Source organism: Aythya ferina (genome assembly GCF_964211825.1).
Source record: "Aythya ferina genome assembly, chromosome: 5".
In the NCBI taxonomy this organism is placed as follows: domain Eukaryota; kingdom Metazoa; phylum Chordata; class Aves; order Anseriformes; family Anatidae; genus Aythya; species Aythya ferina.
Genome location: NC_140301.1, coordinates 42659577 through 42686732, shown reverse-complemented (window position 1 = coordinate 42686732; position 27156 = coordinate 42659577). Strand labels below are relative to the sequence as shown.

Genomic DNA, 27156 nt, shown 5'->3' with positions numbered 1-27156 from the left:
TCTCAGTTTGACTCCCAACAGAAACACTGATTTAGCTTTTTAAAGACTGAACAGTTTTCAAAAACAGCGAACCCTATTTTGCCCATTTTGCTTCTGGATCATGCAATGGAACTGTCAGTGACAGCAGGGATGCTCATGGAAAACAAGTCACCTAATATTTCAAGCAAGCAAATAGCAAGCAAAAAGTCCCACCATATCTTGCATAAACTCTCGTTTTGTTATTTTTCTCATCAGCATCACTGAATCTATTTCCAAACTGGCATTACTAAAACCTATTTCACTCCTGAAGACCAGACCTCCTTCGTGGCAGGATCAACCTCTGGACAAGAATAAGCCCCTGATTTAGACCAGTGCCTTACCTTGATGTACGCAGCAGGGTCTACAACAGAATGGCAGGCAGCAAACACACTGCTGGTATTAGACAGAAGAGCACACCAGTGTTGGGCAAATTTTTCTGAATGGAAAAAAAATAGTGCCCACAGTCACTTAAATCACACCACTATGTGAATTAATATTCTTATCAGGTATCACACAGACCTAGAATATCCGGAAGTGTTCAAATGATGATGGAAGGAAATAGTGGGCAAAAACATGGTGATAAGCATAATTGGATGGGTAAACTGTCATCTTCCTGAAAGAAAAGTTTCCTCCTTCCAAGTAGTAACACTGTTACTCTGACTGGATTTGCAGAACATCAGAAAAAAATCTCCATTTTCATAGTTCATTATGAAATATAGTCAAGCAATAACACAAAGCATATAATATTTAGTGGGCTTTTATTATGGTTTATTATGGTAATACCTAGGAGACTACCCTCTAAATCTTCTATATAGTCAAACCCAGTCAAAATGAGAAGCTGGACAGGGCACCTAGTACAGAAGTGCCTACTGAAGTCAGTAGTTTTGACAACTTATTCCTATTGACTTCAGCACAGCTGTAACAACCTAGATGGGATGAAGATCTGGCCCAGATACTGACAACCAATTATGCTCTGCCTTAAACCTAAATCGTTCTCATTGATGTCATGTGTGCTTTTCAAGCCATCAAATAAGGTGTTGGCTCTCTCTGCAGAAGTGTGTCTTTTTTAAAAAAAGAGCAAAGCTGCCACCTTAGCGACTTGCAAAAAAACAATGTGTTCACTCTCATAATAATCTCAAAGGCAGTAGTGTTTGATGTCTACGAGCTTTCTAAAGCTTTTTCAGTTATTTATCATGGGAAAATTGTTTAGCACTGATAATCCATGAATGAAAAGCCTGCTACCTTTATCCACACTGTTTGAACAAGGATCTTCAAAGCTGTCCTCAACATCAAAACAGCTGGCTCTAGTTTTCCAAGAGTTACCAAAAGCAGAAGCTGAATCTTCCACAGCTCCAGTGGCTGTTCTGAAATCATCAGTCTGGATGTTATTGAAATTGCCACAAAGACCTTGAGTGGGTGGCAGGGAAGAAAAAAAAAAAAAATCACATGAGTGGAAAAAGGAATGACTCCAAGATAAATACCCTTAGCTCTATAAAGGTACTTGCCTGAAAGTAGCTCATTTTTCTGAAGTTCCCACAAATCAGACAGTATACTTACTGTCTTTAGTCCATAATTATTATTTTCTGCCTTTCAGTAGTACTTAGTGATAGCACAGAGATTGGAGGCTGCTTAAATGTGCTTCATTAAACACCATCAGAACAAGAGTTCCTTTCCGCAAAATTTATAATCAGAGGTAATGACAAAAGCAAAACAAAATGAACTGGAGAGATGGGATATTATCCCAATACGTAGATAGGAAACAGTAGCACAAAAAGCTTAAGTGATGCTAATGGAAGATAGGTGACAAAACCAAGATCATAACTTGTATCTCATAAGTCTCTGATGATGGTCTGCTTTTACAGATAGAGTCTAAAAGATCTGCACACACTGAATATCACATAGCTTATCTTACTTTCTGCAGCAAATTGAAGGCTTTGGCCAATCCTTTGTTCCAGGAAGGCTATAGATTTAATCAAAGGTTCTAACACACCAAAGCCAATATAAAATGAAATAATTTATTCGCTTAAACTGATAAATCAAGTTGTAGCTGCTTGTCTAAGAGCAAACTGAAAGAATGTGATATGTCCTACCAGATGTGCGATTTTGATAAGAATGATCAACCATTATGGAGAGCTGCATCACAGGTTTCATTTGCACTCGAATCTGTACTCCAACTGAGCTCAAGATTTTGATAAAAAATGTAGAAGGTCTGAAGATGGTGATGCCATCTAAAAAGGAAAAAAAAAAAAAAGAGAAATGAAAATGTATGTATGTACCTGCAAATCTTTATAAAGCTCAGTAAACAGGAATTCCCTTTTACCACTGCATTGTGTGCACACTGGAATCCCCAGAGACTCCCAGACCTTGTATCCACCTAGGTCAAAGGGATCTGACAAGGGACAGGGTCTGGCTCTTCAGAGAAAGGAGCAGGAATCTGTCTTTAAATAGATGCAGGCTAGTCTGAGAACGATGTGAAGAAGACATTTACCTTTGCTTACTGGCAGCTTCACAATGAAATTGTTCATGTAGATATTTCCACAGGAACATATTTTTATTGTCTGCAGGGAAAAAGCAAAAAGCCCATAGTAATGAATGCATATGGCACAAGACAGACAACACAACCTCACAAATTTCCATAAACATTAACAAGTTATGTCTTCAGAACATGAGTTCAATATAACTCAGTGTCTGGATACCATACAGTGCCACAGAACAAATCTGTACTCCGTAACAAACCAAAAAAACATCTCCATAGACAACAACCTTGACTAAGTCCTCTTGCTTACTTAAGAGGTTAGTTATCTTTTGGAGAACTACACTCAAGATGTTTCATGTAGGTTCAGATCCATCTCACTGAAAATGTAACATACCCAAAATGAGAACTACCTGACTCAAACTCCCTCATAGAGACATGGCTCTATCGCTCATAGACATACACATGACTCCTCCCATGGGCAGAGACACCTCCAGAAGCCGCCTCATGTATTAGGTGGACTGACTTGTCCTTTGAAGATCCCTATCTTCCTTTGCTGACTACAGAAGGAGGTTAAGATGCTGAGTCTCTTAACTCGGCTAGGACTACACTAATTAAATATCATTTAGACATAATAAATCCAGGCCTTAGGGATACTATTTTTGGACTCCTAAATATACACAGGTTTATTCTAAGTCTGTTTCCATTGAATTCAGTTTGAATCATGGCATAATATTCAGTAGGAGAAATCTCAGGCCTTCATTTGGAAAATTCTACTACTTCACTCATTGCATCAGGGAAAACCTCAGGACTCAAAGCTGCTATAAAAATACAAGAGTCTTACAGAAACATACATGTACATCTATCAAAAATAAAGAAATTAAAAACTTTAAAGTCACAGAAAAGACAGGAAGCCAACAAAGATAATTTTGAACCATCTGCTTCTAAATAAAATGAAGAGAACAGAATCCAAAAGGAGTGGAAAGTAAATAACTCTTGTAGAACAAAACTAATAAATACATGCACGATATCATCTGCTGATATTAATCCTGCAGTGTCAGGACTGCAACTGATCCAAGTGAGTCCACAGTATTAGAGAAACCCCATGTTTGAACCTAAATAAAAGTGACAGATTGTGTGTCATTAGCTAAGGTAAGTTACTTACAGTTCTTCCTAGTGTGACTATTACATTCTTTAAGCAAGTCATTGTCTTTGATGTCCCACACTGAACGATCTCTCCAATCACCACAAATGTGTCATCAGTGTTCTGAAAAGAAGTGAAAGGAATGTGCAGATACCGTTAGCATGCTATAGGAAGGGAGCTAGAAGGGAAAAAACGTGTCTCTGAAAGGCTAAAATGTAATAATGAAAGAAGTGGTGCATATAATCTCTAACTGCAGTTTTATTTCATTGCCAAAACCAAGAATGATCACTGCCTTTCCCCTCATTTTTTTTGCAATCAACCTGTGCAGATCATGTATTTGCAGTCACATGGCAGTCAATCTTTGTGAAGTAATCGTCTCATCCACTTACATTTGACAGTCACGTGAAGAAAGCTTCAGAAGAATGCTTTAATCTACACTAATAACTCGAACAAGAAAATGAATTCACTAAAAAAATAAGATGTAAAACTGTGTTGAAGTTGCAAAAGCTTGATGCTTAACATCACAGTTGACTTGCAGTCCATTGCAAATGGAAAAATTTACGTGATTTAAGATTAAGCATGTGTTGAAGTGCTTTGTTGGATTGAGGTCATTTAATCAAATGAAGCTATATCAAGCTGCAGCACAGCTTAATGCTTCATGCTTGTCTAGAGATTCAGGAGTGAAATGGGAGATTGTTCATACCTTAGCTAAGACATAATGGCAGTTACCATGAAAATTGAACCTCTTATTATCAAACGTAGTTATATGGAATCCTCCATCTATATTGCAACTTCCAGAACATGGCAGAGAGACGCAGCTCCAGTGGCCTCCTTTGCAAGTACTATACAAAATCCAAAAAAGGAGTAATTAGAATAAATATACTTTAAAGGAGCAAAGACTGAGATCTGTATCTGATCGGACCCTCTGTCTTATTAGCTGTTTGCTATTCATCTGCTTATTAAATCCAAGCAGGAGGAAGATTCTGTACTATGCCCTTAGAGTATAAAAGTTAAATGCCTATTGATTGGAGTTAGCTGCACTCAGCTTTAAACTAAATCCCTCAGAGACACTGAGTTGGTCAAGAAATATTCCAGGTCCTGAATTAGTTACTTAACGTTTTAAAATGAAGAATCTCTTTGAGCAGGATCTTGCAACATTTTATGTTATTGATGCAACCATTCAGCGAGTTGCTGATGTGACTTCTCAGCAGCTTACTGTGGAGGACCTGAGTTAATGAGCTTTGTCAGTTCTTAGAGTTGTGAACACAAGGGGAGAACAGCCAGGCCACGTCAGCTTGGGCTTTCTGAAGAGTAAACAAGGATGTTGCTATATGGGAATCACCCAAAGCCCATCAAGGTCATTTCCTCAAAACTGCAGGTTTTGAAGAGTATTTCCTGTATTTGAGGACAACGTAGAAAATACTTGATCCAAAGGGGTTTGCAGAATATCTGCTCTACCCAACCATGCACCACAGTGTAATCCACTCTCCCTACAGAAAAGGTTATTCCTAAGGTTAAGAAAATGTACTGTATTTCAGAAACACAAAAATACATAGAATTGTTCATTTACTGGATAGATATCAGAGTAAGAAATATCTCTTCTGAAAAGAACATACCCAAGGTCTTATCACATTTCACTATTGCAGAGTAGAAATGGGTTCAAGGTACAAGTTTTGCTCAAAACCAAATAATTCTCAAGGATCATGAGTTTTGATATCCAAGCCTTGGAACAACCCTTTATAGATCTAGAGATAGCTTGAAAATTACTCATTAACATGGTACGACCCTCTGCTCCACTTCAGTGGCCAATGCTTTTAAACTAACCAGCAAAGCATCTAATTTTTCTGCATTATAGTAACTTAGGCTCAATACTTGCTGGCAATTCTAAGGTAAGGTGATAGCTATGTGAGGTTGAGGGCTGTCTCAAAGTTTTTCTGAAGGCTGTTGCAATTCAGACCTCAGTTTTTGTATTGGTGTCATAATTCCTTAAGACATTAGGAACAGCAAAAAGGAGAAAGGAACAGAATGAAAGTCATCAATGCTTTGCAATAATTGCCTCTTCCTTGTTACTGCAATCAAGTTCATAACAGTACCAGTTTTGGCAAGGAGTAGAGTAAGTCCCTCCAGATGGGTAGACTTTGCCTTGAAACATACAGGGGCAGCTGTTTCTGGGGACACATTTTTTGCCACCGAGGTCATCAAGGATGGTTCCTGTTCAGACATATTGGCTAGTTAATATTCCTCAGGTGAGTCTGGGAAACACCATGAAGGAAGATCAGAATAAGCAAAAAAACAAACAAACAAAAAAAAACAACTCTGGAGGATTCAGCATTTCTGTGAACGATTGGGGTATATTTTAATGAAAACAACACACCGGGCTCTCTCAGGTGTTAATTGATGAGAAGCATTTTTTACTAGACCTCAAATAAAAGCAACACAGCAATACAAAAACAAAAGAGTATCTCTGCATGTTACCATAATCCTACACCTTGAGCAGGATTGTCAAATGCCAGACTGTAAGCATATGAGCTAGTTTTCATCCATTTCTAATAGTGCATCTAGCAAATCAGAACTCAAATTCTGCATGTGCAAAATTGCTCAAGCATGTACCTGCCTACGCATTTATTTTACATGTGACTTAACCTACAGTCATAGCTATCATCCCATAGGCTAGATATACACCTACATTGTAATTGGGAGGTATCTCACCAGACATCCTCAGCTGCATTTCTACTGTCTAGAGAACCTCTTTCCCTTTTCTACATCTGTACTTTTGTTTTTCTTTTCTGCCTAGTCTTTAGGAAAACATTATTTCTCTCCCCTTCTTCAGTGTTATGATCTTGGATCTTTAGAGATCTGACTCTTCCAAGATGGAAGTTGCTTAATTATGCTAGAAGAAACAGTTTGTTCACTGCTTTTAGTGTAAAATCATAAAGAAAAAAAATTGCCACTAACTGAAAAGGAACAATATCCCTCTTTGTCCCTTGATGTGTGTGACCAATTGGAAGAAGCAGATGATTTACCAGGAGGACAGAAACAGCCATCTGTACATGGGGTTTTGCAAATCTTGCTTCTTTCTGGGTCAGCACAAGTATCTGCACAGGAATTTCCACATTCCATGTATTCCATGTTGTTTGGGCATTCCTGATCTGTAAGACCAAATGAAAACATGGTATGTTACTGTTATAAGTGCTCTAAAATATTTGCATTACTGCCCAACTCCTTCCTCCTTTCCCCCATATCTTGGTTGGGGAATTCTCTATCATATTGTAATAACTTATTTTTGCCTCAAACATCAGTCATTCTGGCATTAGTCTTCTATCCCGATTCACAACAGCTGTTTGGAAGAACTACCAGTAGCCTTCCCCCTAAATTTATGGTGATTTCCTGGCCAGTACCTGCAGCTACTGAGTTGAGGACCATTTAAGCAGAGGACCATTTAAGAACAAACGTGTTAAACTTCTCAGTGACTTCTTTGGACTAGACATCAAAATTTAAAACAAGGTTAATTATAAATTAACTGTGCATGGTAAAATTCAAACAATAACTGGAAAAAAAAAAAGCCATAAGGAGGGGGAAGATATCCTAATATAAGTTCTAATTAAGAAGTAAAATCAAGTTAAATTTCTAGCTTTTCCATTAACAATGTTTCTGTCAAAAGTACTTCTACAGATTAATTCACTGTAGTTAACAGAGTTCCTATCTTTGCTCTGCTGGGATCAGGGTTTGTACATACATGTCTAACCTGAAAGAGATCTCCAGAGGAGTAGTTACTTACAGCAAAGTTCCTTAGTTCTCCATTTCCCTGGGTCTCCCTTGCTGAGGACACAGTCCCGAGAGTATTGGTTTAAAGTGCTGCATATGCAGCTGGAAACCAAATCAGTGTGAGAAGAATTAACCATGCAGCTGCACATATCCTCAGTGCAGGTAGCTACATAATCATCAAAAGCAACCACTTTGGGGCAGTTTCCAAAATGGGAGAGAAGTTTCTTGCACATTTTTTTCTGAGGGGAAAAAAAAAAAAAAAAAAAAAAAAAAAAAAAAAAAAAAAAAGAGGAAGAAGAAAAGAAAAGAAATAATTGACATTTTACCAACTTTCAGGTTTTTGGATGTGCATCCTAATGACACAAGTTCATGGAACTCCAGAGGCCACACAGGTCTGATCTTCTGTTATGTCTTTTTCTTGGACTGGAAGCTATCATAAAATTGTGTATTTTCCCACGATCTCTTTCATTAACATTACAAATAGGATATTCCTTCAACTATACAATAACATTTTGCCAAGATTCATGGCAGACTCCTGACAAAATCAGTTCACTGCATGCTCTGTAAATAGCCCTTGTTTCATACAGTCACTCCAGGACTGCAGTTCAGGAGGGTTTATACTCCTTAGCCACACATACTTACATATTTACTGCATCTATCATCTTCCCTCCTAGGATGCCTTCCAGTGTGGTCATCTGGACTCACATCAGCGCACTTTTCAGATGGATCCTCAACTTTGTGAAAGTTCCCAAACTGCCTTGGGTGCATTTGATATCCTGCAAAATCCCCAGGTGCATCTGAGTGACTGCCTGCAATCATTTAGATCAGCCATTTTGCTATAAATATGCACTTCATTTTTGGGCTGTAAGGCCCAAAGTATGGTCTTTCCTGAATGCCTCAGCTTAACCACAGCAATCATAATATAAAAAATAACAGCCTGGCATAATATCTGCTGGGCTAGAATCAGGAATTTGGCATGCTTGTATCAAGAACTGCTGGCAGTCTGGGCAGTAATAATCACATGAGATTATTGACCTTTCTCTTGCATGTCATAACTTTCAGAGTTCAGTTTTTATGGGTGCATTTGGACTTACAGAATTCTGTATTTGCATGTGTAATTGCCATACAGTTTAGTTTTCATTCTACAATCACATCCGAAAGTGCAGGCTTAGGTGCATATGCTCATAATCATCTGTGAACTTACTACTTTTCAAAGGATAGACAAGATTGGAAGACAGGCACACAATATATGTATTACACTAGTTATAGGGGTACACTTGACCAAGGCATTACCAGATAGATCCTAGATCTGTGAAACTTTTCTGACAAACAGAAGTTTGAAATATAAATATTTCAACCAGAAATACTGGATTCCAGTGGATATTGGTTCCAGTGGAACCAGAAGCATAAAGGAAGAGCCTTGCTTTTCTTAGAGCAACGCTTCGCAACAGAAAACAGTTACCTCAGAAAATTTTGAACTGGCTCTAGGTTTTACAGATTGCAGCTGTGAAGTAAAGGGATGAAACATGACTAAGGTGTGCCCAAAAAGCTTAATATCAAGTACGACAATGAGCTCCAGATCTACCACTACGACTGGCATATTTAATCAAATCTCACAGTTCTTTTTGAAGGGGTGAGGTAGATGACAGTATTTTTCTGGTGAGCTAAAAAGTCTAGGTATTACACGAAGGGATGGTATTACAATTTTGGCTTTAGTCCTGCATTTAGTACCCTGGGATGCAGCTTTCTTTCCACTCACACACCATGCTGCAGGATGGTGGCCTCATCTGTTTGCTGTGCTGGCCTTTCCAGCCCAGTGCAATATTTGAAGGTGTCAGTGGATGGCACCACGGTTTCTGTAAAGATGCTCAGTGAAACCTGTCTGGGTCAGCCATGGCACTTTAATTTCATTCAGAGCCAAAACTAATCACACTTGATACCCAACTGTAAAATGATGAAAATGGAAGGACAGAAAATGCAGTCATGGCTCATTTGAGACTACAAGTTCCTTAAAGTTTGGTACTATCAGTTGGAAACCTGGCAATGTTGCTACACGACAACTGGGCAATTAAACTGCGTTGATGAGGTTTGAGAGATTTGCAAGTTTCCAAGCAGCAGAGGATCCCAAATCATCCCACAACTTCTTAAGTTGCACCTCCCATCTATAGAAACGTTGGGGTATTTCAGGGCGTCTGTCAGGAAAACTGTAACCCCACTTAAATGAAACAAAATTCAAGTTTCATGCCATATATTAACACACTCCTGTTCTCTGTGGAACACACTGCATTCATGGCCTACCATCCAAAATCAGATCATTCTTCTTATTGCCATCATAGTTCCCACAGAGACCACATATTTTCTCTTTATATGTTTCTTCCAGGTCCAGCTAAGAAACAAAAGCAGAGAGGAAACACAGAGTTTAAAGGCTTTTTCTCCCAACAGCAGCATATTACCAGATGGTTCACTATAAAAAAGCACACTGGCAGAAATGCTTATTATCTGTTTTCAGAAGTCCCCTTTTCAGTTACAAACCCGCCATAAAACCTACTGGCAGACAGGCTGAATTCAGATGAGATGATGATTTTCCAACAATTGACATTCCTACCTATTAAACAGCTAACTGCAGTGTTCTGAATACTGGACTAATCCTTGGACCAGGGTCTCCCAGTAGAGAGTACCGGGCAGCTAACTGTGCCCTGATGCTGGAAGATGTGAAAAATCAGCTTCCGGGCAGCTTTTAGCAGTATCTTTTTTTTTTTTTTTTTTTTTTTTTTTTTTTTTTTTTTTTCCTCTAGTTCATAGGCTAAATGGAAAACTTCATAACATTGCTATGGGTGGGTCTGCCCAGCATAACTTGTTCTGCCCATACACAGAGGCAATAGAGAGCCAGGTTAACACATTACAGCCTTGCTAGATAGAACTATTGCACTTAATCATTCCTACTTGCTTGGAGGGTAGCAGTGGCATGACTCAGGTCCACTTACAAAAGGCAGTACTTTTCTACAGGCATGTCACCCTAAAACTGTGTCTGCTGCACAGGTGATGCCTGTAATACTTCAGGTATTGACTAGTACAGAGGGAGGGGGAAGCAAATACTTCATTAAATCAGTATTTAAATTACAACTTGATTGCTTCCTTATCTTTTTTCCCCTCTGTGTTCACCTTCTACCCTCTTTCTGTCTCTTTGGCCTACTAAACATGACATACAACTTCTATTTATTTAATCTCAGTCCTGATTATGGAGGATAAATGCTCACACCCAAAAGCGTAAATACACTACCACAGCAGAAGGTATTTTGGGGTGAATGTATAGAGGGAAACTCCCCCATAGCAATGCCCTGGAATGAGAGAGGCCAAGGTCTACACTGACCACACCGATTAGTTTCCCACACATAATGTGAATTGAGAAAGATGGTAACTAGCAAGTCAGAGCTGGGGGCACTAGCTGTGCATCTGCCAGCGCCCCATGCAGGAAGCAGATAACTATAGAGATGCTATCTCCAGGGTTAACAGTGGCAGCTTTTGTCACGTAAAATTGCTTAGGGAGGCCTGGGTGTTGCAACTCTACTGCCTTGCCCCATGAAACAATTAACTAGTGTGGTATGTCCCCACCAGTTTATGGACACAGTGATACCTTCCCCCTCTGCCCCCCCTCAGTATTCAACACGGTGCCTGCATCCAGCTCTGCTTTTCATCATTGATGAGGTTCACCAAGAGAAAAACAACTAACTGGCTGTTCATACTAGGAGAGTGTCAGCCCAGTTCCACTTGAGTGTTAGACCCAGCTTGGAAGTGACTTGGAAGTAAGCACAGGTGTCCTCAATCAGGATGCTCTTCAAGCTGAAGGGCATGGGTATCCTGGAAATTAGAGGGAACAAAACAGATAGCATTGGAAAATAAATAAATAAAACCCTCTCAGAAATATAGAAGAGAAGATCTAGAGTCAAAAGGAGGCATATAAGCCATGGAGATATTCTTTTCAAGGTCAGCCTTCATCCTCATTAATGCATTAATTTAGGTCTATCACCTTGTCCACTGTGACATTCTAATAATCTTAATCCACAACACAATGTATTTTGGTTATGAGCATGTCAATAGCAAGTTCACCACTCTACCTATACCAATGCAGCACTGCTCGTCTACATGAACTGAGGTCCTAATTCAAAGCATTATAAGGAGCAAGATCACAATACTGGGATATTGCTCCCCATTTGAGGATACCACAGGTTATCATAATCTCTCCAGGATTTTGGTATTTTCAAGTCACAAATGCATTTTGGTCTGTTCTGCTTCCAATGTATTGATGTGACTCAGAGACATGTTAATTTTTGATTTAACTAAGGCTATTATTATTCACTTTCCTAACTTCCCCCCTCCCCCCAACAAACAAACAAACAAAATATATAAATCAGAAAATGGTTTCAAGATGGAAGATTTCTTGCCCTTTGATTTAGGAGATACATCTGGGTTATGTTACTGTGTATTTGGCTGTTTATGGATGGCTATCAATAGAAGACAGCCCATAATGTTTGTGATTTTTCTCTCCAACAAGATTGTGAGTTTTTTTCTCAGAGACAAAACCTGCCTCAGCCCTTCATACCTATATGCTGGGAGCAGGACACTGCACTTCTCATGAAGTTTGCCCTTATAAATACACACAGCTTTCATTACTATTGCACATGAGTGTTTATTCATGGAGTATTTTTAACCTTCTGCTTGCAGTTTGCTTTCAGGTTTATTTCACACTGGAATTAAAGGCATGGATTATGCCTTTGAAAATTCTGGGCTTTGCATAGAAGACCCCAATGCAAGCTGTGATCTGCAAAGGAGTGCCATTTCTAGACTAATCTATCTGGAAACAGCAAACTTTTTCTAAAAGGATGAACTGTTTCTGAATAGCAACAACACTAAGGTTAGTGTCACAGAAATAACGTTTTGAGAAAAAAAAAAAAAAACTGAGTTACTACAAAATCAGTTCAATAAAGGGTTGATTTCATCCTCAATCCCACCAAATGCAAGCAACATTAAGGAAACCTACACCTTATGTTTTGTTACATACACGTTGCCTTTTCTTACTGCACTGCTGTTGAACTCTGGGAAGTGTAGTTTACATGCTTCTTGCCATCTCCACCACTACAAGATGGACTCTTCACAATACCCTCTTCAACGTGCTATGAACAGATCGTATGCAGCTGTTTGCACCTCCACATGGTGGGACTCCTTTCTAGACAGACCACTGATTGCTAACACCTAGCAATAAAATGACAACACAAGAAAACAGCCGTACAGTCATTACTTACTGGTTTCCATTCACTGTGATGCCAGTCTCCTTCACCTCCAGGATCACCCCATCAATGGTGACCGTGAAGTAGATAAGGTGACTATTTTTGCCATTGCGCCTGATTTGAATGTTAAAGTCCTGGTAGCTATCATTGCAGTGAGAAGCAAAGACGTACGTGCAGGTTCCAGGAAAAGTGAACTTAACATGGTCAAATGTATGAAAGTGGAAATTGCCCCAGGTGGCACATTCACTCCTTCCAACAGTAGAGACATGGACTAAAGAAAGATTCAGAGGAGGGAGGTTAATGAGTCACCTTGCATGAGGTTTTTGTTGAAAAATATTAGAGATTTTTTGAATGCAAAAATGTAAACCCCCTGGAAGATACCAGCTTGTTAGGAATGAGATTCATCGCAATTTCTTTAGAAATCCATTTCAGAGAAACCTCCAATGTGATCAGACAAACCCAGGCTCCTTTGAAGTTAACAGAATGAAGCAGAAGAGACTTAGCTTCCCTATCTTAGATATCTAGCTAGGAGGGAGATGAAACCTGCTTCAAGGCTGCCTGTTTCTTTCTGTTGTCTACAAAGGTTGCTGAGAGGTGCCTCCTTAGATAGAGACATAAATCTACATTCTAGATATCTAAAGTGGAGTGAGGGCAATCCCATCCTGGCTGCCTAAATGTTATTTCTGCCTTAGAACTCCTATCCCTTAACACAAACAAGAGTTTTGTCCTGGAGATCTTTCCAGAGGCCACCAGGCTTTTCAGCAAAATGGTAGCCACAGCTGAGGCTGCCACCAACTTCAGCAGTCAGCTCAGAACTACTTACTTTTCATCTCAAACTTGTGTCTTGGAGCTGAGTTGTACTTCTGTCAATAGTGTTGCTAGATACTTTAAGTGCATTAAAGACATCACTTTAGAAAGTAGTTTTCACACCACTGAGATGCATAAAGCCAACATGAATCAAAGAAAGCTACACCTTGAATTAAATAAGACATGCTTGTTACATTATGATTTTGTCATCTCTTCTGGGCCATATGAGAGAATGGTAAGCAAAAATGAGCAAATTTGTTTGCACTATTAATGCATCACATTTAGGAATTACAACATGGCAACTTCCTTCATAGATCAAAATCAGTTATTAGTATACTCAGTGAACTCTAAAATGTTATGAGATATTCATACCTAAGAAACAGCAGGGGAGCACAGAAAAGAAATCTAATCTTGTTAAAAACAAGAAAACTCAAGTGCCAAAAACTCAACAGAAACTCAAGCGCCAAAGAGTTCTCACAAAAACAGTTGTTTAAAGGGATTGTAATTTACATAGGTGTTTGCAGCACTGTGAGTGGAATAGGAAAGTGGAATGGGGTAATTTAGCACAGTTTTACACAATGAAGGAAAATTAGAAAGTCTAGTTTCTTCTTGGGAGTTGATTTCTAGAATTACTAGTGCAGCAATAACAGTCACATCAATTGTTTGTATATTAAGTGATTAGGAAAAGCATAAGACATTCAGAACCAGACCAGGAGGTAACAGTGCAAGAGACCACAGAAGTGTGGTTACTCCTAATGCAGTATTTCATAGTGGTCAATCAAGCTTAGCAGACATTTTGCATACATTTTTCATAGAACAAGCGTGTCAGCATAATGTGTAAAAAAGGGTGACACTTTTTTTTTTTTGATGCAAACTGCATGCAGAGAGTCTGCTTTCTAACATGAGTTGCTTAAGACATAAAGCAATTGATAAACTACACAGTGGTGGGAAAAAACAAAAAACAAAAACAAAAACAAACAAACAAACAAACAAAAAAAAAAAAAAAAAAAAAAAAAAAAAAAAAAAAAACAGAACACCAGTAAAACTTACATGGCTTAAATAAAAGATGAAAAAGCAAAATGTTAGTTTCTGGCACATCCACAGGTCTTGTGAATATGTTATATGTTTTCATTTGATAACTCTAGCTGTCACTTATGGAGATCAATATGCAAGCAAATAATCTTAGATTTTTTTTCTTACCTATCTGAACTGGTTCTTTGCCCTTGCAACAACTCCAAATTAGGCAGAAGATCCAAAATGACCTCCCTTTTTTTATTTCCATCTTGCCATGGAGCGGTAACTTGAAAATCCTTCCAGGGAAGTGTGTTTTTCTTGGCTTATAGGCAGATTTTTATAGTCCAGGAATTTGGCGTGAGAACAAAACATTGATGGCAGGGTCCCTGAAAGGTGGAGCTTCATTCATTTTTCTTTCAGTTGTTCATGTTTAGCACCCAACAACGTTCTGTCTTTCGGAAAAGACAATTATCTACTTCTCTCCTTTATGTGGGGATGGAGAGCTGTCATTTTCTTAGCCCCTTTTCTTTAAAATATGTATTTCCCTCCCTACACTGTTGCCTTTTCTTTAGCGAAAATCACTTTTCATTTTCATAGCATCTGATTAGTAACAACCAATTGTTGCCCTCTTTTTACAGTTTTTCTCTGGTTTGCACATCAGCACAGTCCCCCAGCTCAAGGAGAAATGTTCATTGCCTCTGCTGGCTTGATGTTTTTTTCTGAATGGTCAAGCAAAAAATATCATAAGGTCAAATATAACATATGCTTATAAAGAGTCATAAACATCAAAAATCCAGGGGGCTCAGTCATGCTCTAACCTATGTCCTACTGTAGGACAGTTCTTAGATATGCCATCACAGGTGTTTGATGTTGGTGATTTCAGGGTCTTCTTTAGAGATTTACCTGCTGTGTTGGCACAAGCTGACCTTCAACTTATCCATGCTGTGGGGAAATAACTAAATGCAAGTCCTCAGGCCAAGGTAGTCCACAGACTTGCTGGGGAAGACTGGTGCCCTTTTATCCAGTTGGCAGACAATGAGCCAGCCTTGAGGACTACATCTTGCTCACTGCTTTACCAAGCTTCCTGGCATATGCAGAGTTAAGTATCCTAAAGCTGGCCCCCTGATTGTTTCAGCTGTTCTTCTTAGATGTTTCTGAGCCACTTTCTAAGTGGCTTACAAAGGTGTAGGTGCAAACATCTGCCAGGTGATTTGTGGCTGCCACTGCTCTTAAGAAAGCCCTGCACCAGCAGGCAAGAGCATTGTGCAGCACATGAAACATGAGTTCACGTTACCCCTTTCCCACTGCCTGTGCCCCATTAATTCCATTGTCAGTCACACTTGAAGCAGGGCACTATTGGAAGGTAAAGTCTGTTCTTGAAGCCCTGCCATTTTGGCTGGGGGACAAACTGACAGGCTGTATGGCACTGGTGCAGAAAGCAATAGATACCTGCTTCTTTCCTTTTAATCACAATGCATATTTCCCCACTCTTCTCCACCCAAACAGTTACAACATAAGACTGCAGAATACCTAATAGATAACACAGTGACAATAACAGTGACAATAGGACCTTGTAGATACCAGGATGACCTGAAATCCTACACAGTGCAGTAGTAACCCTCAAAGTCAGCAGACTCTCATAGTAACTTTCACGTTGAACTTCTGATTGATGGAGCCTCCTCATTCAGACTACAGAACACTGATAATTGCAGGTGTGGCAAAGGGTTTTGAAACCAAGGAGGAAAAGCACATAGGGTAGTAGCCCACAGCCACTGAAATAAAGGAGAGAGTTGTTAAGGCTAATGGTGGAAAGCTGAAACCTATTAGTTTTCTCAAATCAAGGCTAGTTTCAAAATCCAAGGGCAGAACTCTGTTGAGATACAGTCCTTTTTATTTTTGTAATTGCTGTCCTCTTCCTTTCCAATTCCGACTCAGACAATCAAGGCGTACAGTTCATTCACAGTGATCTGAGAGCAGAAAGAAGAACAAGAACCCAGTGATCTAATTCCTGACCCTAGAACAAAATTGCTTTGTCCCCCATGGGTAGCAAGAAAGGGATAGGAACAACATATGAAATACTCACCAATGATAGCCTTCAGATTGGAGTAGTCCTTGTATGACAAGGACACGGCGAGACTTACCACCACAACTCTAAGCCCTTATCTCCTACACGGGGTTCAGGGGCATGCCAGAGTGTGCAGGATGAGCTAAAGCACGATTTCCCCCTGCAAGCTTCAGTCAGCACATATGGTCCTGGGAGGAACATTAACAGCACACATTAGAATTGTGTCCAAGGGACAGACAGAATAAAACAATATAACTCATTGCATTGCTGTTCATTTCTGCTCCATTCAGCACAGAAAGTAACGTCAGCCATCTGGAGTCGTCTGCTGAGAGGACATGAGCCCTTTTCTCACTGCTGAGAGACACAGCAGACCTAGTCCTCCTGCTCTGCACCATTTTCTTACCTCTGCTTGTCTGCTCCGTCACCTTTGCTGCTGCTTTCCCATTTCTCCAGGAGTAGAGATCCTGCTAGTGACTAACCAGGGCTACTGCTTCTGGCTTCTCTGCTGAGAATGTGGGCTACACTCGTTGGAAAGCATTGGATACCCTACTCCCTTGCAATGATTTCAGGGCTACTGACATGTGGAGGATATTTGCATTCAAATTAAGTCTTTATAGTCAAGTGTGGCAACACTGAGGGTTTCAGAAGGAATATATGGCAGCTTTTTAAAAAAAAAATTTTTTTTTTTTTTTTTTTTTAAGGAAATTCAGTCCAACAGGTGCTTTGTGAATACATTGATCCATTACTACTGAATTACTGCTATGACAGGTATGCAAGGTATAATTAATCCCCCTAGAGTGACACACCAGGATTAATAACTCTTCCCTTTATTGGGCCCTCTAGCTCAAGAGGCCTTCACTCTGCTGCAGCTGTACTATCAAAAAGAACAATTCCTCTTGGCCCCTTTACAGCCCATTTCATGGATCATTTGCCATTAAAGGGTATGTGATTTTAGTAAATACAATTGGTAAATATTAACTCAACTTCTTTATCGCCACTGACTCACTGGAGATAAACCGTCATGAAAGTAACGTAATACACCAGTGACTCACAACCCATATTTTTTGATACAAACTTGGTAAAGAGGCACTCAAACTGTGGGCATCTTGGGGATTAATACCATTTCACACCCAATTACTGTACTGAATCCAAGGTTCACTGGTACTGAACCAGTAGGGTTTTGCCTGGAAATCCTCTAATATTCCCCTTCCTTTCAGGCAAAAGTAACACTACTATATCTTACAATGTGTAGCCACAATGAAATTGTGTTTTACCAGCACTGCCTAGATAATAACTACAGAAATGCTGTTTACTTCATTAAGAAGGTGAAGTTAGCTGGAAAACCATTACTTAGGAATTGATATAAAGCCCTTTTGCACTGATATTCCACGTGATAATATCTGAAATTAATTTGGCAAAATATTTTACCTAACTGACAGTTACAACACTGTATTACACACTTAATTGCCAGAATTCAACATGGATTATGTTTTTATTGGTATAATCCTGTTGAATTTAGGAAATTTATTTCAAAGATTTGTTTGGTCCATCAGGTTTGCATCCACCACACAGTTTGAAATGACTGGCAGCATAAGGTGATCTGTAGCAGGCAGAAGAACGGGGACTGGGTCTCTGTCATTAATTGCCTATTAAAATACATGAAGAATGCCTTTGATATTTTAATTTTGATAGGAGATGGTTGGGTGTTTTCTTACATTTTTGCCTTAGAACAAACATAAAGCTCCTTAACATCTCATCTTGCCATAGGGTTCCTTGACCTTTCCTGAACTAATTAAAGGCATCAGTTACTCCCATTTGCAAGGAATCAGTTCACTTGTTCTTTTTTTTGTGTGTGTGTTTTCAAGAAGATGTAGATCTTTTGAAATCCACATACAAGGAGTAATGACACGGCTGATTGGTGTTTGTGCACACAGGTCTCATTGACCCATTGGCACTTCCTCACTTCAGAAAGACTCCCTGCACAGAACGCCATCTCACCAGGGGGCTGGGCCCTTGGGCTTTCTCTACCTTATATATATATATATTTTTTTAAACAGCCTTCCTGATGGAAAACATGGTGTAGCAGAACAAAGAGAGCTCCAGGCCCATTTGGGGAAAAATATGAACTGATGTCTGTATAACCCTGAAATTACATGAAGTTATACATGCAGTAACCACTTCCACAATGACTGAAAGTTACTACAAACCAGAAGAAAGGCAGAGATTAACTGCTTTGGTATGGTTTGGCTGTATTGCTGCTTCTCCAAGTGAAGATTAGCATCTGCATCCTTCTTCTCATCCTTCAAAGCAAATGAGGAGGTTTTATCTGCCAAACATATCATATGATATAACCAGGAATAAATTTCCAGGATGATTCTTAAAAGCTACCCTTTGTCTACTAGTGTTTTATATAAATGTGCATACATGAAATATATAAAGAATTTACAGAACATTTTAAAGGCTATAGACCCTTCTTTAGCTTAAACTGAAACCTACAGAAATCATTTGTGTTGAAGGGGAATTGCTTAGCATTGGAAGATCTGTGATTTCCTGGAACTAAGGAAGCTTGGTAGCAGTTGGGAGAACCCAGTTCTTTGTCAAAGGTGGAGAGGAGGCTAGCCAAAAGCATAGCAAAAGAGACACACAGTATTTTCTGTCTTTAAATCAGGCTGCAACAGAAGTGCATTCCGAAATGGAAGTTGTTGCACTGAAGCAATATCAAAAATACATAGAGTTCTACTATGTTTTCTGAGTTTTCTCAAAGTCTTGGAATAAGGAAAAAAAATACATGTGATGTTTTTCATCATTCTAGAGACAAGTTTGTGAAAGGAATTCAAGCATATTTACATATGAATGCTGAAAAACTGAACCATTAAAAAAGTCCAATTTAAACACACAAGGTTTTATAAGGGTAATGAAAACAAAAACAACAAACCAAACCAAACAAACAAACATTAAAAAGAAAAAAAAAAATGTATTATGACTTTCTACATTAGGGATGGGAATATGGCTTATATAGCCCAATGAGAAGTTAATCTGTGAGGCTGACACTTAAAAGCACAGAGGCTTACAGTAGCCTGAAAAGATTGAGTTAATTTAGTAAATTTGGCTTAAGAAGAGGGCTGCTTAACTAGAAGAACTTGTTCTCCATTAAAATATCTCCACCACCCAAAGCTGCTGCTGGGAGATGAAATACAAGAAATTGTATATCAAAGCTACAGTTATTTAAATAAATTTCAGCTTTTGTCAGACATAAAGTTCACAATAATTTCTCTTCCTGTGATTTTTGAGTTTTTCAGTCTATTTCTGCTTCCTCTCTTTTCACAGTATCTGGGTTTGCTCTGTTACACAAGTTCAAACAGTGTACAACAAACATTATAACTACATGATTATTTACTTAGGGCTTTGCATTTGATTGGGACTTATGTGCAGAGTTGCATGTGCTTAGTTCAGTGAAGTGTGGTTTAGCAGAGTACAGTCCAACGGTAAACATAAGGAAAATTCTATCTTTCCCTTCCTCTCCTACAGCAAAAAATGATAATGTCGTAATAACGAATTACAGCATCAAACAAGATACCTACCGGATCAGAAATCCCTATCTTGTATTCTTTTGTGGAAGGTTGTTCTTGGTGTGCATGGAGCTTTTCCCCCTCATTCTGAATCCCATCCACCTCACCTCAGATTATCAGCAGTGACTTTTTCCATATTGCTAACAAGCATATGCCTTTTTGCCCGTGGTGTTCTAGAAACAGTCGTCCAGTAAAATGGTTCATAAAGCAACTGTGTTCACTTTATCTGGAAATCTTCTGAGAACTCATTTTTAACTCCAGATGAAAGTTCTTACTATATTACTGTAGAGCCATGTGAACAGCACCAAGTTTCCAGTACCTCTCCAAATAGTTAGGAAGAAACTGTCTGGTATTCAAGATACCTCAGGGAAGACTACAACTAGTAACAAAACCCATGCATTTCCACAAACAAGGTGCACACTGCAATCACCATGCTTCTAGGGTAGCATGTAACTTACTGTAAGGAAGACTCAGGGTGCATTTCAGGGAATACTTCTGTGTAAACCCCCTGCCCCAGCCCCAAACAGTCTACAAAGCAAATGGGCAATGAGCTTTTCTTTTAGGAGCTATAGGTCCTCAGTTCTCTTTACTAGTGTGGCAATGGCACCCTATCTGAGCTGTAGGCAACCCACTCAGGTTTTCTCCAGCGTTCAGTGGTGGTCTCCTACACTGGGTCTATGCTGTGAGGAGCACGCTTTAAGACAACAGCTGCCTGGAAAGGATTTTTTCAAGCTTCTGATTACCTTGGAGGAGCCTCCATCTGAGGAAGGAACGCAAAATCCCAGCCTCCAGCAACCAAGGCAATGCTACAGGTAAATTGTAGCTCCAACCTGTACTTGGGATACAGTCAGAAAGTCTAGGAAGAGAACACAGGACTCAGGTATGGAGACGTGAGAAAGTTCCAGCCAACCTGCCGCCCAGCTGAACTCTGCTGGAGCTCTTGCTACTGTTTCCTTGTTGGGCCCTAGGGGACTGTGAAATTCCTGGAGGACTACCCATTCTCCTATAGCACCAATACTTTTTGTGAAATTGTCAACACTTCTTTAGGTCTTGGCTGGGAAGCAGTGGGATCAGAAGATTCCACCATCTTTTCTGCAGCCCCAAAATGGCTTACAGAGCCTTGTGAGAGATTTCTCAGTTACTCTCCTGGGTTTTCCAAATAAGACTGCGCTCGTGACCTGCAGACACAACAGTTCTTGAGTAAGAAACCAAATGCTCCATGGGCTCAGACAGGACAGGTCTCCATTTGCTTTCAAGAATGTTGTGGGAAAGAGCAAAAGTGCTGCTCATTGCCACTACGGCTCTCTTTGAAAGGATACAGAAGTAAAGCTTTTTTTTTTTTTTCTCTTTTTTTTTTTTTTTATTATTTTTTTTAAATGAGAGGCTATTTGAGGATTTATCTGCTAGAAAAAGTTCAGACTGTTCAAAATTCAATTTTGTTACCCACTCCCAATGGAAACACAGGTATGTAAAGTTCTGAGGTGACTAAATGTGCAGAAAAGAGTGGAGGTTTGACACGTACAGTTTGACCTGGAACTGCCAAACATTTGTAAGTAAGAATTCTCTGGAAATGCCTGCTTGGGAACCAGCCTGCTTATAGGCAGCACTGACAGCACTGACCCAGCAGAAAAACTGAAGGGGCTGCTATAATCCAGAGCATTGTAAGGAACACCATTCTTTGCATGCGTGTCGACTCCCATCAGAAGAACTTCTTTTAATTCTTAAATTCTTACTGAAAGCATGCAAGTGTCTGAGGAAATAGCAACATTCACTGTTCTCAGAGGTAAAACTGTACGTGGCAAAGTATAAATTCTCTTTTGTAGGCAGATGGCTTTTCAGGTGGCTTTTTTTTTTTTTTTTTTTTGGTCTCCGAAGTAATTTTACATTCTTAGCCTTAGACTGCCCTGTAGTGGCAAAACCAAAATTTGCAGCGTTACTAACTACACAGGATCTTTTAACTTCTGTATTTTCAAGTAGTTTGCATGTCACTAGGAGGGACAGAAAGAGCCCATGCAGACTACAAAACAAAAATGAAAAAAATGAAGTCAGGGACATTTTAGTCTTTAGTGTAAATATAGTGTGCATCAAAAAGCCACTAATGATGGTTTTTTTTATCCTTTTCATAGGAAACAAGGCAAAATTGATCACACCATGTATCTGCTTGTCTCCAGAAGTGATTCCAGCCAAATTTAACCACAAAAATGAAAACCTTAAAGACAGCTAATGACCAACAGATTTTAAAACAAGTGGTCTTTAAAAACAACTCAAGGAAAAGTATGGTTGTCAGCGCAGAGGTTCTTATATAACAACGAAACCACCAGAGAGACTGACCTGGTAAATGCTCCAGGAGAAAAGTCTCATTCACATCTCACATTGTACCTAGAGAAATCCTTAGAACCACATATTGAAGTAGAAACCAGGCGTCCATTGCTCTGGAACTTGCTACATAAAGTGACTAAAATTTTCTTCATAGATCAGCTGTCTTTCCCCCACCACAGAAATTAGCTCTCTAAAGGTAGTATTTTGAAGATGCCAAATTTCTGATGTTTCATATTCTGTACATCCCTACTAGTCTCTGCCTTTTAAGCTGCAACACATTCTTACCCTCAGAAGGGTAAGACAATTACTGTTCATTAACAGAAGCAAAAATAATGCCAAATACAATTTCTGCACACAGCAGCAGGCGTGTGTTACTCTAATTGTACTTCAGGTATCTTCAAGAGAGCTGTCCATCTCTCAGCTAATCTTCAACTACCTTTGCAGCGACATCAGATAAACAGGCACTTTGGAATACAATTCAGCTAATCTCCTTTGGCATGAGTTGAATGAATGTTGAACATGGCTATCGCACTCAATTTCCTGTAGAAAAAAACTAGGACTACTAGCTTAGATATGGACATCTTTTTTGTGAAGCTTGAAATTTGAAGACCTCCTACTATAGCTATAAATCTAGCATACATGTATATGAGATGTATATGCTATACATCTAGCATACATCTGAGGGAAATATACACTAGCTATACATCCCTCAGAGTTCAAACAATGTGAATTAGCTTCATATCCTCACAGCTGATGGACTACTTAGTGAAAAGACATAACAGTGATGAACTGAGACTGTTCTAACTCACACGCAGCCCTACTAAAATGAGACCTGGTGCTGAACTAGAGTGAAAGTTTCTCAGAGTTATCTGAATCATTTTATAATGCATTATTCACCTTCAGCTTTGCTCTGGAAGGCAGAATAAATTTTTGCCCCACCTTACATGTTGGCTCCTCCAGACAGAACCTTCTAATATTTCATTTTTTTGGGAGCTATAAAGAAATACCCCAAATATTTGGGAAATATATCAACTCACTTCCTATAACTTGAAAAAAAAAATCCTTCTCTTTTAAAATTCAGGCTCATCTAGATAGCATGTGAATAAACACAAACCCCATGTTGTTTGAAATGCACTTTTAATCATTCAGAGAAAATAAGCTGATTATTAAACAATCTAGAGGGCTATGCACTTAGGAGAAAGTTCACTGTACTTTTGTACACAAATAAATAGAACACTGTTAAAAATAGTCAGAGAACACATAGAATATATTAACTGGGAAAAGCAAAGTTTAAAAGTAGTCAAGGAAGATGAGAGCAGTGCATAGTCCCTTTAAATGCAGTTAGGTTTCTTCGCCTTCATTTTGTTGTTAAACTGATGGCTTCTGATGCGGTCGGAGTGCTAGTGCTCTCATTATTTTCTTCTAGGCTCAGAGGCTCACTGGATTGTGGGATGTTGCAATGAGTGTCCTGGCAGCTGCAGCTTTCCACATATACATACTTATGTTGAATTGAGTGCCCAGATGGGCATTTCAGTTCCACTTTCCTCGTGCTAGTTTTTGCTTCCCTGCAGCAGGAACAGCTGTGCTCCAAAGAATTGGCCTCAACAGAATATCTGTTAAGGTGGAGAAAGGCAACATTACTTTGTGCTAGAAGCCAGTGTACATAGGAAAGAGTGAAGTTAAGTATAGAACTCTGTGAGGAGTTTGGTATAATATCTAAAAAAGCCATATTAAAGCTAATGAATAGTGCTGAGTTCATCAGACAGAACAGTTGTTTTAACAATATGCTTTTAAAATTCATTCCATTTAGCTGAGATTTTCTGGTTAAGAAAAAAAAAAATAAAAAGAATCGAGATCCTACTAAAAAAAAACACATTAAGTTCTAGGAGCTCGGCATCCTTGTATTCCTCTCATCATCCCAGCACTGGTGGATGTTAAATACACCAGATCAAAGAATGACGAATGATAAATACCCCAGACCAAACAATTAAATGCAGATGCAGCTCTGAGCTGAGTAAGAAAACTACATAGATAAGTGGCTACAATGCCATCTACGATGGCATCACATCAATCAACAGGCTACAAGAGCTACACTTGTATCAAATAAATCACAGTGTGTATTCCAAACCCAAGTTAACAGGAAGATGAACCAGCAGCTCCTTCTGTTGCTATCTCACAATAAAGCAGTTTTTCTGCAACCTTGTGTTCATCAGGTTTCCAAATACCATTCCTAACCTGCAGAACCTGTCAGTATCAGCCTATAAATTGTGTCAAGAGCCATCTTTTTCTTATGTTTGTGTACAGAGGCAACCACAGCAGGACAGGAAGACTATGAGATATTTCAAAATACTAATAATCCCTCTGACTAACTGGGGTTTAATCTTAAACTAAAGATTAGGTTAATCCCATGTAAGGTGCCCTGTGGTATAATCAGTGATAGGCAGCAAATAACATTTACTTTGGGAAGTTAGAATTATATATTTTTAATGTGTTTTAATAGCTTAGTACCAGGTGTCACACCAGCCACTTTCTTATAGCTAGTAACACCACCCATAAGACATTTGTTTTCTCACTTCATTACTGTATAACAGTCATTCATGTTTGAAACTTCCTTTAAAAGACAGACGTGTATTTAATTTTATATGTTAATTCTTGAGAACCACTTTTCGACTTATGAACATCAGGTTTGGCTGCTCTCTGGGCTCATTCACATTACAAGAAATAATCCATGTTCTCTTGTGATGACTTCTGTCCAAGATGGTCTGACAAAAATGACGGACAAGCCATCTCTTAATGAATGAACAAACCTTATCATAGCTGGCTAAATCTCAATGCAATCCAATACCCTTTTCTGCTTTGCATTAAAATTAATCAGCTCTTCAGTTGTCCATGATTTTGTGCCCATGAGTTTGAGAGCTGATAGTTTCAGGTCTAACATTCTCTAATCTGCCTATGTATTGTTCCTTTTATACAAATATTGTCAGTGACAGAATTCAAATCTCATTGCCCAATCAGTTTACTTACAGTGAGAAAGTTCCACATGTTCCTTCACATTCAGTCATGACAACTCTCTCCACAGAACGGCAGTTCTTATAGACAATAAAGTCTTCTCTTTCGCGGACAGAGCACGGTGTGGGACTATCCAGAGGTACACCTAAGGGGAAAGATCAGAGCATACATTCAGTGAAATAGCTCCGTAAGTTCCCTGCAGTTCAGCACATTTGGCTTAGCTAGTGTGCTGAAAAATTGTCTTAAGTGGTATTTCAGCTTCAGTTTAAACTTTCCCAGAGAGATTGGGCACTGAATACTTGGAATAATAAACATAAAGACAAGAGTATCTATTCAAATAGTAACATATCAGCCTCCATTATATGGGCTAATATAAGAAGAAAATTAATTCTGTTTTCTTGGTTCAGGTATGCTGACATACTTACAAGTTTTGCAACAACCGTTAGGTAAGAATGTAATAGTTCCCTAAAAGAACAAAAAAGACAGGACAATAGTATTATTTTCATTCCCTGTATTAAAGAGGCTTTTAGGCAAATAACTGAGGAGATAAATTCCTTATTGGCTGGAAATTAGTAGCTAAAATTCTAGCATCTGAATAAACAGACATAATTGTCTATACCAGACTAAATCTATCAATTTACAGACAACCATGGAAACAGATTATGATTTAAAGGAAATCTACAGTTATCATCATGCATTTCTAACTCAAAAACAGTCCCAGAAAAACATTTTATCAGAGACTTCTATATTTGAATGGTGCATAGTGTTATTGGCAGCCTACTGTCTGAACAGCTGTGATATTCAAGAAAACATGGCTCTTTTTCAGACAGGACCCCACACAAAGCAATCAGCAAGGACTTTTATTTCAATGCTGACCATTTTTTTTTTTTGGCTACTGAGAGATGCCAGCAATAGGTTTTAAACTGTAAGCCAGGTATCTTGTTTTATACACTGTGTAGGTTTGTACATGGATGCAGTGAAAACCTGTGCCCTTGGGACAGAGAAAATTTGGAGAACAATCATCAAAGTTTAATGTGACTTTTGTTGCTAGTTAGGTGGCTGCACTAGACTGAACTAATTTATACATTAAGTAGAGGGTGAGTTTTCCACTTACAGATTTACAGCTCTCTGCACTGAACGCTGGACAGGTAATCTCAGATGTGGAAGAGATAAGCTGGTTTTGGAGACTTGTACAACTATAAATGGTGCAGTTGTCATAAGGATCTTTTACAAACTCTCCAGGCTGCAAGTGAAATACAAAATGTAATAAGAAAAGCTGAAGGGAGCTCAGGCAGAAATTTTCCTGTCTTCTGACGACGACTTTCGTATTGTTTCCCACTCAATTATTTTTAGGTTAGTGAAGCGGCTCGAATCCCCTCATATGCTGTTAATACTTCCTTTTCAGTTGGGGTGTAATTGGCTTCTGATCCTTGATAGCCCCGGCTCCAGAACCCCAAAGGTCGGCCTCGAGTTTCTCCTGGGGTCTTCTGCCAGAGGCTCCAGGTGAGCCCATGCTCCCCAGCTGCAGTGTACAGTATGTTTTGCACAGCTGGTCCAGTACGGACAGGCCCAAGGGCTACTGCATGAGCTATTTCTTGTTTGAGTTGTTCAAAGGCCTGTTGTTGCTCGGGGCCCACTCGAAAGAGTTCCTCTTTCAAGTCACTCGATATAGAGAACTCACAAGCTGA

At 39.1% G+C, this 27156-nt stretch overlaps 2 protein-coding genes across 15 annotated transcripts in view; both read right to left on the bottom strand.

Moving 5' to 3' along the window:
* The window catches only part of LOC311437600 (mucin-5B), a 51278-nt gene extending 30757 nt beyond the window's left edge, over nucleotides 1-20521 (bottom strand). For 4 of the 14 annotated variants that reach the window (XR_014693565.1, XR_014693566.1, XM_084521037.1 and 1 more), the window contains exons 1-16: nucleotides 16975-17135; nucleotides 16590-16759; nucleotides 14693-16473; nucleotides 12701-12956; nucleotides 11144-11258; nucleotides 9699-9786; nucleotides 8043-8176; nucleotides 7414-7639; nucleotides 6659-6784; nucleotides 5729-5846; nucleotides 4339-4477; nucleotides 3657-3758; nucleotides 2507-2576; nucleotides 2109-2246; nucleotides 1261-1425; nucleotides 360-454 (exon numbers count right to left, since the gene is read on the bottom strand). Coding sequence is in view for 12 of the 14 variants with exons in the window: in XM_084521037.1 (XP_084377163.1) it covers nucleotides 360-454; nucleotides 1261-1425; nucleotides 2109-2246; nucleotides 2507-2576; nucleotides 3657-3758; nucleotides 4339-4477; nucleotides 5729-5846; nucleotides 6659-6784; nucleotides 7414-7639; nucleotides 8043-8176; nucleotides 9699-9786; nucleotides 11144-11258; nucleotides 12701-12956; nucleotides 14693-14774 (1854 nt within the window). In the remaining 2 variants the exon portion in view is untranslated. The other 10 variants (XM_084521036.1, XM_084521034.1, XM_084521035.1 and 7 more) reach the window with 10 other exon arrangements.
* A 3058-nt stretch (nucleotides 20522-23579) lies between these two features.
* MUC2 (mucin 2, oligomeric mucus/gel-forming) overlaps nucleotides 23580-27156 on the bottom strand; it is a 90736-nt gene continuing 87159 nt past the window's right edge. Inside the window, exons 47-50 of the mRNA XM_084519630.1 lie at nucleotides 26583-26711; nucleotides 25894-25933; nucleotides 25484-25613; nucleotides 23580-24072 (exon numbers count right to left, since the gene is read on the bottom strand). Of these exons, the coding sequence (XP_084375756.1) occupies nucleotides 23817-24072; nucleotides 25484-25613; nucleotides 25894-25933; nucleotides 26583-26711 (555 nt within the window). The 3' untranslated portion in view covers nucleotides 23580-23816. The remainder of the gene's footprint in view (nucleotides 24073-25483; nucleotides 25614-25893; nucleotides 25934-26582; nucleotides 26712-27156) is intronic.